The sequence below is a fragment of the Pelophylax lessonae genome (assembly GCF_965119305.1).
Source record: "Pelophylax lessonae genome assembly, chromosome: 5".
NCBI lineage: Eukaryota > Metazoa > Chordata > Amphibia > Anura > Ranidae > Pelophylax > Pelophylax lessonae.
In genome coordinates, this window is record NC_138772.1 from 442,632,738 (window position 1) to 442,646,347 (window position 13,610).

The 13,610-nt window shown below is 43.0% G+C and overlaps 1 protein-coding gene across 1 annotated transcript in view; it reads right to left on the reverse strand.

Moving 5' to 3' along the window:
- Positions 1-13,610, reverse strand: part of ARFGEF1 (ARF guanine nucleotide exchange factor 1) — a 319,100-nt gene that overhangs the window by 89,182 nt on the left and 216,308 nt on the right. The window contains exons 16-19 of the mRNA XM_082258428.1: positions 13,249-13,454; positions 10,782-10,866; positions 7,517-7,688; positions 6,654-6,805 (exon numbers count right to left, since the gene is read on the reverse strand). Coding sequence (XP_082114554.1) covers positions 6,654-6,805; positions 7,517-7,688; positions 10,782-10,866; positions 13,249-13,454 — 615 coding nt within the window. The remainder of the gene's footprint in view (positions 1-6,653; positions 6,806-7,516; positions 7,689-10,781; positions 10,867-13,248; positions 13,455-13,610) is intronic.

The following is a 13,610-nucleotide window of genomic DNA, read 5'->3' on the forward strand; positions in this document are numbered from 1 at the left end:
CAGGTGAAGCACCGGCCCTTTCAGCCCAGGAAGCTGCCATTGACCTTGTAGAATGGGCAGCAATACCTTCAGGAGGATCTTCCCCGTGGGCTATGTAGGCTTCTTTGACTGCCCACCTAAGCCATCTTCCTAAATTACTCTTGGAGGCTTTCTCTCCTTTCCGGAATCCCGTGAAGACTATGAAGAGTGCATTTGATTTCCTGAAATCTTTGGTTAAGGATAGATATTGTATCGGGCATCTTCTCACATCTAAAGTATGGAAGGCCTCCTCCTTAGCGTAAGATGAAGCCGAAGAAAAGGTAGGTAGCACGATTTCCTAAATATGATGAAACAATGTAGAAATCTTAGGAAGAAAAGCCAGATCCGTTCTGAGAATTACTCGGTCCAGAAAAAAGAACTAAAAAAAAGGATCTGCGACTGACAAGGCCAGAATTTTACTGATTCTTTGGGCCGATGTGATCACTACCAGAAAAAATGTTTTAAGAACTAAATTATTCAGAGATGCTTCCTCTAAAATTTCAAACTGAGTGGGACAAATCCCATTTAGGAAAAACTTTAGCGGGCTACTGGCCTATTTTGTGCTAAGGCCCTGAAAAACCTAATAAATAAAGCTTCTTGAGATAATGTTTTCTCAAAAAAAAACTGAAAGAGCTGCCACGTGGGTTTTTAGGGTGCTGGCTGCCTTCTCCATTCCTTTATGGAGGAATTCCAAAACTGAAATTATATTCTTAAATTAAAGTCCTCTGAAAGAACACCAGGAATTGCTGTATATTTCCTCCACACCTTCATGTAGATAGCCCTGGTCACCTTTTTTCTACTAGAAAGATGGGTGGTGGTAAGCTTCTCTGAAAGACCCCTGGCCCTTAGGAGGTCTTCTTCAGAAACCAAGCCGTCAACTGTAGCCGATCTGACTCCGTATGGTTCAGGGTTCCCTGTTAGTAGATCCTCCTAAGCGAAAGTTTCCAGGGGGGTTTCGTGGCTAGATTTAGAAGTGTCACAAACCATGGCCTCTTTGGCCAAAAAGGAGTGATCAAATCTGTGGATTCTTCCTTGAACTTCCTAAAGGACCAGAGGTATCAGCTGGAAGGAGGGGCGCATAGCACAAGGGGAAGTCCCACGGATGAGCAAGGGCGTCTAGACCCAAGCCCTGATCTTCTCTGTGAAGAGAAAAGAATATTAGTGCTATTGCGTTTTGCTGGTTTGCAAATAGATCGACCTGAGGTTGGTCCCAGACTTCCGCAACCATCAGGAGGACTTCCAGGTTTAGGCTCATCAAATTTGGCTTCTACTATCCTCTTTCTGCTTAGCAGATTTGCCAGGAGGTTTTGGGATCCCTTCAGGCGAATTGCTGTAAGAGAAGCCACATTTTGTTCTGCCCAGGTAAGTAGCTTCATGGCCAGATCTGGAGAATGCTGCTCCTTTTCCCCCTTTGTTTCGACACATAGGCCACTGCCGTCATGTTGCCTGACAGGAGCTGAACATGTTGATCCCTGACAGCTTGTTGAAAGGACAAAAGGCCCAGAAAGATGGCCTTCAACTCTTGCCAGTTGGTTGACTTCCTGGCCTCTGTCTTGGACCACAAGCTTTGAACAGTACGGTCGCCCCCCAGCCCCACAGACTGGCATCCGTGGTCAGCCATTTGTTTGGAGGAAAAGACCACGACAGGTCTTTTGTCAGATTGACCGAGTTTCGCCACCACAAGAGAGCCCCCTTTACCCTAGCAGCAATCCTAATTGGCTTCTCTAGGAGCTCTAAATGTGACCATTTCTGTAGAATGTCTATCTGGAGCGGGCAAGAATGTAGCCTGGCCCACTGTATGGCTGTTATGGATGAGGTAAGTAATCCTATTGCTGCCATAGCCACCCGAACAGTCACTGTGAGGTTGGTCTGAATCTGACCCACCATAAATTGGATCTTTACCATTACTATTTACTAGGGGGAAAAAACCTTCTGAAGTACTAAATTTATTGTGTACCCAAAAAAGCGAACCTCCTGTGCTGGAATCAAGTTGGACTTTTACAAATTTAGGAGCCACCTCAAGCTTTTGAGGTGGGACCGGGTCTCCTGAAGGTTTGCCAACATTTGACTTCTGGAGCCTGCGAAGAGCAAGAGGTTGTCCAGATAAGGGAAAATGGAGATCCACCTCAATCTCAGCGATTCCAGTGTTTCTGCCATCACTTTTGTGAACACTCTGGGGAAGGACAACACACCGAAGGGAAGAGCCCTGAATTAAAGATGCCACATCGATTCCCCAAAGTTGACAGCAAGCCGGAGAAACTTTTGACAAGACTGGGCTATTGGGATGTGTAAATAAGCATCCCTCAGATCTGACGACGTCATGACACACCCTGGGGACAGCAGCTTTGTCACCGAGTAGATTGTGCCCATCCAGAAATGTTTGTACCGTATTGATTGGTTTTGAATATTTGGGTTTAGGATCATCCGCTATTTGCCAGAGGGTTTCTTTACCAAAAAGATTTGTGAATAGAAGCCCCGACCTTCCTGTTCCTTGGATTACAACTTCCTGCTGCACAGCTCCTGTAAAAGGGACATCATTGCAGATGCTTTTTCTTTGTCCCTTGGGAGAGGGGTGACCTAAAACCTGGTCGGGGGTGTTTCCGAGAACTACAGGTTGTAACCCCGGGCGACAATGTTTCCAATGAAGGGACTTGAGGTTATTTGCTCCCATTGTGGGAGGAAAACTCTTGGCGGATTGATACGGGGGTCTGAAAAGCACCCCGCCTCTTCCCTTGCCGCTCTGGGAGAACCACCTGGTCTTCTGGTCCTGTTCTTTACCTCTCTGGGACAGAGGAATAGGATGAACATTTTTCTTGAGAGGCTTTTTTTTTTTTTTTTGAAGGGAAGGTTTCTTCCTATCAGCTGTTCTATGCAATACTGTTTCTAGATCTGGCCCAAACAGGAAATCCCCAGAAAAAGGTACTCCTCACAAGTTGGTCTTGGAAACCGAGTCACCTGACCAAGTTTTGAGACAAAATGTGCGTCTGGCTGAGTTGACCAGTGCTGAGGATCTTGCAGATATTTTGATCGATTCTGCAGATGCATCTGCCATATACTTGACTGCTTTCAACAGTAATGGGAAGGACTCAACAGTAATGGGAAGGACTCAACAGTAATGGGAAGGACTCAACAGTAATGGGAAGGACTCAACAGTAATGGGAAGGACTCAACAGTAATGGGAAGGACTCAACAGTAATGGGAAGGACTCAACAGTAATGGGAAGGACTCAACAGTAATGGGAAGGACTCAACAGTAATGGGAAGGACTCAACAGTAATGGGAAGGACTCAACAGTAATGGGAAGGACTCAACAGTAATGGGAAGGACTCAACAGTAATGGGAAGGACTCAACAGTAATGGGAAGGACTCAACAGTAATGGGAAGGACTCAACAGTAATGGGAAGGACTCAACAGTAATGGGAAGGACTCAACAGTAATGGGAAGGACTCAACAGTAATGGGAAGGACTCAACAGTAATGGGAAGGACTCAACAGTAATGGGAAGGACTCAACAGTAATGGGAAGGACTCAACCGTAATGGGAAGGACTCAACCGTAATGGGAAGGACTCAACCGTAATGGGAAGGACTCAACAGTAATGGGAAGGACTCACAATCTTTTCTTGATGTCGCCGCTTCCACATGTCCTTTAAGCTGTTCTAACCAGCACTCCAAATTCCTGGCAACCACTGTGGATGCCATAGCCGGCTTAAGACTGGATGAGATGGAATACCATGCCTTTTTAAGAAGAGAATCTGCCCTTTTGTCTATTGCAACCTTTAAGACGCCCATATCCTCGAACGCCAAATCTCTGCGATGGGAGACATGAGAAAAGGCTGCATCCACCCTGGGCCTTTTATTCCAAACATGGGTCTTATCATATTCTTGGAGAGAATAGGGACCCTATTAGGATTTTTCCACTCACTTTTAAATTGTCTCCGACAGAACCTTATGAACTGGGAATACCCTATGTTTGGATTCATCCAGTCCCTGATACATTCTGCCATGTATGGAGAGTTGAACCCTCTCCTCCTGGATCTCAAGAGCAGTATTAGTTTGCTTTAAGCAAATCATCTACTTCTTCTAAAGATAATTTGTATCTAGAAGTTCTCGAAATATCTTCTTCTGCCTCATCCCTATCCTTGAGGGAAAGAAGTGTACGTGCTCCTTCACCCTCTGAGTCGCTGGCCTCTGCCGACATTGAGGTGGATGCCAAGGAGCTGGATAAAGTACTTTGCTGGCAGTCGGTCTGTGTTGCTGGCACTTTAACTAATAAGGAACAAACTGAATTTAAAGTATCCGTTAACTCCTTCACGGAAGAAAACAAATCTTTACATTCCTGTGAAGATTCCTCTTTAACAAGGTCTTCTAGGCAAGTTTTGCTTCGCGGTTTTGACCATGAATCTCCCAGGGGTTTTTGCAAAAAGGACACTTCCTTTGAACTGAGGGAGATCCTTTAGATTTAACTGTGGCTTTGACCTGAAATCAAAACCTAAACAAAAAGCCAACAGTCACCTAACAGCTGAGACTGATAGCTATCAGAGAGAACAGACAACTACCACCGAGAAAAAAAGGCCCCCTGTGCACTAACCAGCCAACACTAAAAGACAGCGTTCCTGCCTAAACTGTAAGGCTGAGAACAGTAATCACGCACGTACAGAGCAGGCCCACACAGGAGGAAGTACAACAACCAACAATGAGGCCAATAGTGAAGATAGAGGCACCACTGTACCTCTCTTACCTTGGCCTGGCCAGTGCTTGCGGCGACTGCTTCCGCCGATGCTGCAGCCCTCTCCTCCATCTCGTGCAGTGCGCAGTGGAAGTGACAGAACCGCCATCAGTTTTAAATCCACGCTTTCAGCGTCCCCATGTCTTTGGGACCAGAAATGGAAGCACCAATCTTTTAACCCACCCCCTGCGTTCTAGCGACCGGAACCATTGCCGCTACGCCCTTGCTGGAAGTCTGCCTACCAGAAATGACGCACTCGCCGGCCGGGACGGATATGCGGGGACTGCCACAAGCATGGCGACCTGCCTGAACTGCCTGCCATTCCACAACCGCGGCTCCCGGGCACACAGGCTAGACCCCCCCGACGAGGCACAGCCCTGAGCTGCAAAGACCAGGGCCTCTGGAACACCCCCCACCACTACACCTGGGGGAAGCGGGGGGATGGTCATGTCACGTCAAAAAAGCCTAGAGGTAAGCCTACCCTTTCTCCACCTGGAGAGAGGGCAGCCCCTTAACTGGTTCCCTGCAGCGCTTCCACCATGGCGGAGGAAACACAATAACTTAAGGCATGGTGGAAGAGGAGGGTTTTTTAAAGGCTGCAGTGTTTCCTGGGAAAATTGGGTGGAGCTGTGCACTCTCCAGGTACTGTCCTGAAAGGGGATTTGGGAAAGTTACAAAAACCAGCAATGGGATTACTGCTCCTACGAAAATGCTAGGTATTTCACAGTGCCTAGCTTTTTAATTCACAGGCTTGAAAAGGGTATTAAACCAAAAAGGTTTGAACATATACTTGGTCTGGATCAGAGATTCAGAGAGCACTGAAAGAATATGTAAACCCAACATTTCATACTCCTGATATCTACCTGAAGTATCATGTACTTGTATGAAAAAGTATCTTGTTGTCTTTGTATTGCTTCCTTTGTGTGAAATCCCTTGTGTTCCTGCCAGTCCCTCTGCTTTCTATTAAAAAACAGACCACAGGCATGAGAGCACAGCGTGGTTAGTTTTCTGACTGTGCTGGGAACTCAGCCTGCTCTCCTCCAATGATCAGATTTGTCCTAATACACCCCACCGCACAGCCATTTAACTGGGAAGATCAGTGTGCTGCTGTTTCCCCTCCCACAGCTCTTATGCAGATGAGAACAGAGGGAATGTGATCACTTATAAGAAAGGAGAAAATGTATCTATATTATTTGTTTATATCCATACACAAATGCTTTGCCTTTCATTTCCATTTTAAACTGAATGGGTTGTTTTACAAGATGAGGGTTTACACTCATTTGAAGCCAGAGATAGCCAAACAACAAGAACTTTCAGAAAAAAAGACTCCGCAATGGCAGCCTACGTACTTTTCTCATCACAGATCTTCTTTAAATTATGAACTTGGGAAAAATTGGAATCAGCACCCAGATATATAACCAAAGGCAAGACATTGGTTAAAAGATCTCTGCTAACTGCCTCTGCCTCAACACGAGTGCTCCAACAGTCTTTTTTGGTCAGAGACCCCAATTCAATCAAATGACGGCTCAGTACCTTTGTGTCATTACCCCTCCCAGTAAATGTAAATTCTTCAGTGCCTAAATTATCCTTAAGAGGGAATTTAAAATAATGTCTTGTGTGCAATTCATGTGAGAAAGATGCTTAATAATGCCTACCCCAAGAAAATAATTAAAGAATGTCTTATGGGCCAGCACCTCACTTGAGCTATTTATACAGACTAATCGGTATCCCTTCTAAATCTGTGGTAACAGATAATACCTTTAGGGTTATACAATAGGCAACGAATAGTGTTTAAAGTTTACACACTTCTAGTAACTGGGTGTCCTCTAATCATTACAGAAGACTAAAAGATGGTGTAGAGTGGTTGCTATGGTTACTGCATTTGCACACTATTCTAATCAACGTCCTACCTTGAACATTGGTCTGACATGCTCCAAATGAGTGGCACTTGTGAATGGAGCCTGTACGTGACTCACTGCTTCCATTAAAGCCTTTGCGGTCTTTGCCATTTGCTCCATTTCCAAATTATACAGCAATCTTCTCTGCTTCTCACTGGCCACACCTGAAGAAGTTATCACAATGGAAGATTAATAAAAACTGCTTTCCAATTTAGGACAAATGGTCCAACCACATTCATGACTTTTATTTTTTAGCAAAGCGCCCCAAAAAAAAAAAAGGAATTATATACAGTAATGCTATTACATTTGCCTAAAACCTATAGAAAATTCTAATCCTTTTTTTCTTTTTTTTACAGCACTGTGAGTGGGAAAGATGGGAAGCTGCAGGTTGGCTCTGAATAGCGGTATAAACCTCATATAAATGTGGTGTGACAAAATGCATGTGTGTTAACCATAGGAATGCTTCAGCAGAGTTCATATTCTGTAATCACTTGACTGGCATTTAGCTATGAGGGCTTTTGCAGTGCCAAACCTATGAATAACATACCATAGATAAAACATCCAACGCCCAAGTCAATTTTCATATGACATGCATATACAAAGACTGTGTCTAGGCTAGGCTACTACAAACAGCTCTACTTAATATACAAACATTTCAGTCCTCCCAATCAAGGTCTTGACAGTCTATGCAATCATTTTGTCTCTAGACACCAGACTGTTACACTGGAGTCATTTAGATTGTGCAACAATTAGATCCTATGTATGCATATCTTAACAAATATTACAATTTTTAATATCTTAACCGATGTTACAATTTAGATCACAAGAATAGGTTGTCTAAGAGAAGGCTTCATTTTAATGAGTTTTTCACTCACTTGGCTTGGATGATTTAGTGGTAATTGCATGTTCTTTTGTTTCTTTCATGGATATTTTTTTTCCAGCAATTTCATTGTAGATAGCAGACAGGTACTCTTCAGGTAGATCTTTGCTGTCATTAATTCCTCGATTCATTTTGATGTACTGTTCTTTTGTCATTTTGTTCTTCACCTACACAAAATAAATAATAAAAAAGCCAGTTTATAATGACTTCCATGAGTCCATCAGTACCCAATATTTATTATTAAAAATGTAGGCACAGTACTTTGCATACGTACAGTTAGGTCCATATATATTTGGACACAGGCACAATTTTAGTTTTTTTCAGGTATTTACCAAAATATATTCAAGCTATAGTTATATAATGGATATGGACTGAAAGTGCACACTCAGGTTCAATTTGAGGGGATGTACATCCAAATCGGAGGAAAGGTTTAGGAATTACAGCTCTTAAGAATAGGGCCCCCCTCTTTTTTTTTTTTTAAAAAGTAATTGGACATTTTAATCAAAAGCGGTTTCATGGCCAGGTGTGGTCTGCTCCTTTGTTATTTCTTCATCAATTAAGCAGGTAAAAGGTCTGGAGTTGATTCTAAGTGTGTTTTTTGCATTTGGAATCTATTGCTGTGAACCTACATCATGCGTTAAAAGAAGCTGTTCTTGCAAGTCAAACAGGCCATTGTAGGCTTCAAAAACTAAACAAATCCATCAGATAGCAGCAACATTAGGAGTAGCCAAATCAACAGTTTGATACATTCTGAGGAAAGAACACCACACTGGTGAGCTCAGCAACATAAAAAGGCCTGGATGTGCATGGGAGACAACAGTGGTGGATGCTCGTAGGATCCTCTTTATGGCAAAGAAAAACCCATTCAACATCCGGACAAATGAAGGACAATTTCCAGGAGGTGGGCGTATCATTGTCAAAGCCTACAATCAAGAAAAGACTTCACGAGAGAAAATACAGAAGGTTCACCATAAGGTGCAAACCATTTATACATCTGAAGAATAGAAAAGCCAGATTAGACTTTGCCAAAAAACATCTAAAAAAGCCAGACCAGTTCTGGAAAAGCATATTTTGGATGGATGAAACTAAGATTAATCTGTACCAGAATGACGGGAAGAAAAAAGTGTGGAGAAGGCTTGGAACAGCTCATAATCCAAAGCACACAACGTCATCTGTAAAACATGGTGGAGGCAGTGTGATGGCATGGGCATGTATGGCATCCAGTGACACTGGGTCACTGGTGTTTATTGATGATGTGACAAAAGACAGAAGCAGACGGATGAATTCTGCAGTGTTTACAGATATACTGGCAGCCCAGATTCAGCCAAATGCAGCAAAGTTGATTGGATGGAGTTTCACAGTACAGGTGGACAATAATCCAAAACACTGCAAAAGCAACCCAGGAGCTTTTTAATGAAAATAAGTGGAATATTCTGCAATGGCCAAGTCAATCACCTGATCTAAACCAAATTGAGCATGCATTTCTCTTGCTGAAGGCAAAACTAGAGGCAGAAAGACCCACAAAGAACAACTGAAGACAGCTGTAGTAGAGCCTGGCAAAGCATCAGAAAGGAGAAAACCCAGTCTTTTGTAATTTCCATGGGTTCCAGATTTCAGGCAGTCATTGCCAGTAAAGGATTTTGAACAAAATATTAAAAATAACATTTTATTTATGATTATATTAATTTGTCTAATTACATTTGAGCCCCTGAAAATGGGGGGACTCTGTCACACAATGTAGGAGACAACATATCGCACAACGTAGGAGACAACAACCTATAGGATAAATCATAGTCTTTATATTGTATCTTATTGGTTGTTGTCTCCTACGCTGTGCTGCTATAGTCCTCACTCGTAGGCAACAGGAATGTTTTCCAGTTGGTACCTATTTTTTTCCCTACTAGTTTTGGGACGAGGCTTGAAAGTATTTTTGATAATAATGGGAAAAGCTGCCTTTTTGCCTCTGCTGCCTATGAGCACAAGTCTACCATACCATGTAAATCAATCCTGCCTAGACCCTAATCTAGCTGAGAAATCTGAAACAAGACCTGACATTGCTGCTCACCACTGGTCCTGGCTCAAACTAACATGACCGGACTTAGAGAAATTTAGTAAGAAGAATGGGTGAAAAATGCCAAGCATTTAGAAATCTCAATTAAAATCCCAATTAAACTCCAATTTTGATTCCAAGTTTTAACACTACAAAATGTGAACATGTTTAAGGATAAAGAACACTTATTAAAAACACTGTATGTATAAATTTGAGAGCTTTTTAATAGATTAATAACACAGAAATCAGGATTCCTACACACGTCCTATCCAGTAACCGTGCTGAAGAATACAGTAAACTGAGAAAACAAGTACTAATTTTGCACTTTACAATTCATTGTCTCTATCAAAAGTAACTTAAAATCCTGTTTGCTACAAAACTGGCAACCAGCACAGCAATAGGTAGAATTCTTGGTCATGTGGCATTATGATCAATAGATGCCTTTGTAGCAAATCCCTTTACTGGCTGTAACATAGCACTCAGTCTATTTCCCACTTTGATGAGCTGCCATGCTGGCTGCATATAATGGTATACAGGCATATTCCAATGATAAACAGACATTTATTCAGGCCATTATAATTGTGTGGCCCTCCCAGCTTCTCAACAAATCAGTGGCCTGGCAGTCTGGCTTGACTGCATCCCGACTACTTGCTAATAAAGAGAACAGCATTGACAAGGAAACACTGTTCGTGAAACCGCTAGTACTTTTCTGGACATCGTGCACCATCCAAAAATAAATGCAGTTATTTTCACGTGTTTAGCCCCTGAGGTGGTTTAGAGGGAATAGGGATGGTTCTTAAGTTCACACAAACACAACTGGAAATTTACTTAGATGGATGCAATAGTAAATTACAGCTGTCTGAAAAGGTTTCTGCTCAGTGTGATAGCTCCAGCATACAAAATACATAAAAAAAGGATTTATTTATTTTTTTTCACAATTTAATCTTACCTACTACAATTGCCACTTTATAAGATACATTTATGCAATACATGTCAAATGAGCTAAATACATTTCATAAACGGCATATGAAGAAAGAATATTGTTATTGAGAATAAAAATACATTTTTAGGCATATTTCTGTTTGCACATATACTGATTTTAATACATACTCATTACAAGACAGACCTAAGATACCATGATAGCACTGTGTTCTCCTCTATTTCACACTAACAAGGATAAGCAGGTAATGAACAATTATATTCAACATACCTGAGGGCTATGTAGATCTGTCGTCAACATGATAATTGAATAGGCCAAAACATAAGCAGTGTCTGCACTGGCAAACAAAGTTTGTCTGAAAAATAAAAAATGTCAGGTTAACATAACTGTGAGTGAATTAATTAAAAGTGTTAGGTTGAGGCTTGACAAATTAGCTTTAATTCAGGGAGCCAGCTAAAAGATAGGTGCCAGTTTTTTTGTTTTTGACCAGCAAGGTTTTGTTTTTGGCGACAGAAGTGTTAAATCTTGGATTTAATGCACATAGAGGAGAATGGAACCGGGCATGCTGCTGGGTGGGACGGCTTTCTCACTGAGTGGTCTTGGGGGGATGCATGTCCGTTGGGGCTCTTGGGGTGTGAGGATTGGACACTGGAGATTGTTGGGGCTGGGGTTTTTGAAGTGTGTGCGCGCGCGTTGTGTGGACTGGACTCTGCTCACCTCCATACTAGGATACCCCTCTGCACCCTCGTGACACCACAGGGCACTCCTCTGCACCCAATTGACACCACAGGATATACCTCCAAATGTACTGACCTACTGACACCACAGGAAACCCCCCTCCTCTGTGACACCACAGGATATAGCCCTCTGCACTTCAGTGATACCACATGACTCCCCCTTTGTACGCCCCTTACATCACAGGATACCCCCCACGCCTGACAGCACATGATAGGACCCCCCCCCTCACCCCCTGACACCACAGGATACAGCTCTGCACCCTCCCTAACAACGCAGGACACCCCGCTCTGGGATCCAAATCTCCCGCACCTACTGACACCACAGGATAGCCCTTCTCCCCCCCCGATATATTCTACTATATCCCGATCTTTGACGTTCCTCTTGTGCGCACGTTCTCCGATAATCTTGGTAGCCAGGAGCCCGCTAACAACCACACACACGAAGGAAAGCTGGTATCATGTGACCGGATAGTGACAGAGGTTTTTAGCCTGTACAGGGAAGGGATGTGAAATCGGCACCCTATAGTGGTGGGAGGTGTGACGACATCAGAACAGGAGCTATCCGCTCGGGCAGTGGAAGTTGCTTGCGCTTGGTAACTATGGTGGATGGGCTGGCGGTGGGCCGGGCGCAGGGAAGCAGTTTCTGGTCGTCGTGGCTACCTGGGATTTGTCAAGCCCTGTTTTATTGTATAGCCAGCTTAAGAGTGCCTCCAAAGACAAGATTCCAGCCTTGCCTAATTGTACTAAGAGACCAGTTTCCCTTATTTAGACATCTGCCAAAGTTTCCCAAAGTGTGTGCAAATAAAAGATCAGATCACTGGGGCACCCCTAAGTTAGACATTTTTTTTTTTTTTAAGAGAGACCTAATACTTTGAGGGATACTTTTTTTCCCATAGAATGCAAAAATGTGGTGCATTCACAAACATTTAAATAGAGATGACTTTAGAGAAAAAATGGGTGCACAACCCCCCCCCCCCCCCCATGTCTTCAGACTATATAAAAATGCACAACACAGTCGAATACAGCCTCTTGGCCTTCACAACACAGAGAAACCTTTAAAATATTTTCTAGTCTTAAGGAACCACTGCTAAAACTGATTGTATCTACAACTCATGATACATTAGAGTGATGGTCAGTGGGAAGATTGCTCCTTACACTTGCGGTTCCTGGGAAGAATTTCCCCCTTGCAGATGGTTAAAAGGATCAACAGTGTCAGTGGGAACTTATCTAAGAGGCAGAAATTGTTAAAGAAAGCCCTAGCAACCTCTGGAGGAACCCTAGTTGATAAACCCCGCTCTAATAGGTAGATTCAATTCTGCCAACTAATGGCACTTTTCCACTGCAAGTACCGGCTCGGCTCCACTCGGCCCTGCTTGGCTCTGTTTGGTTTTCCACAGCATGGTACCACATGTTACGGTGTTGGAACGGTTCGGTACGGTTTGGTATGGTTTGCTTTTCCACTAAAGTAAAGTGGGTGGGATAACAATGATTCTCTGACCAATCAGTGGCTAGTAATGACAGTCAAGGCTGCATGCAAAGGATTGTGGGATATGGTACCGGTATGGCCCTCTTGGAACCACAACTGAGGTGGTACTGTTTAAGCGAGCCGTACCATTCGGTTCCATGTAGTGGAAAAGCGCCGCCGTACCGTACCAACACCGTACCATGGGGTACCATGCAGTGGAAAAGCACAAAAGCGAGCTGAACCTTTCGGTTCCATGCAGTGGAAAAGTGCCATAAGAATCATTAAACAGTAACATATTCAAAACTAAATTCTAGGAACTATTTCATGCAGAACCCTTCATCCATGTGTCTATGGTGGCATTCGCTGTGCCACAGATAGATAAGTCACTCTTGCTTTCAAGGTCACATATGCAAATCTTTCTCAAACTTCTAAACAGAGAAGTTATTCAAGGTAGTTTCATCTAACGATAGTTCGTGCTAGGAAACAAAGAGTTATGAATGAACCTATATCAAGTATGCAAATATGTAATACACACCCTTGATTACACTCTAAATATCGAGCAGCAAACTTCTCCATCAAACGGTCAATTTTCTGAGCTTCACCAGGAAGACGGAATCCTTCCAGGAACATTCGGAGGGCAGACACAAAATCTTTCCCTAAAAAGTCATGTTGATCCACATATGCGTACATTACTTCCTTATTAAACCTATCATTATCTCCTAGGAATTCTCCAACCTGAGTCTGCAACAAAAAAAGCACAACCAAACACAGGGTATTAGGTTAATGACCAGATTATAGCTGGAAGTTAAAAACTGTACAACTGCAGTGTGTGTGTCCCTGTTGGGTATATTTTCCTTTACTTCATATTTGCTAACTGGAATAGAAAATAAAAAATAT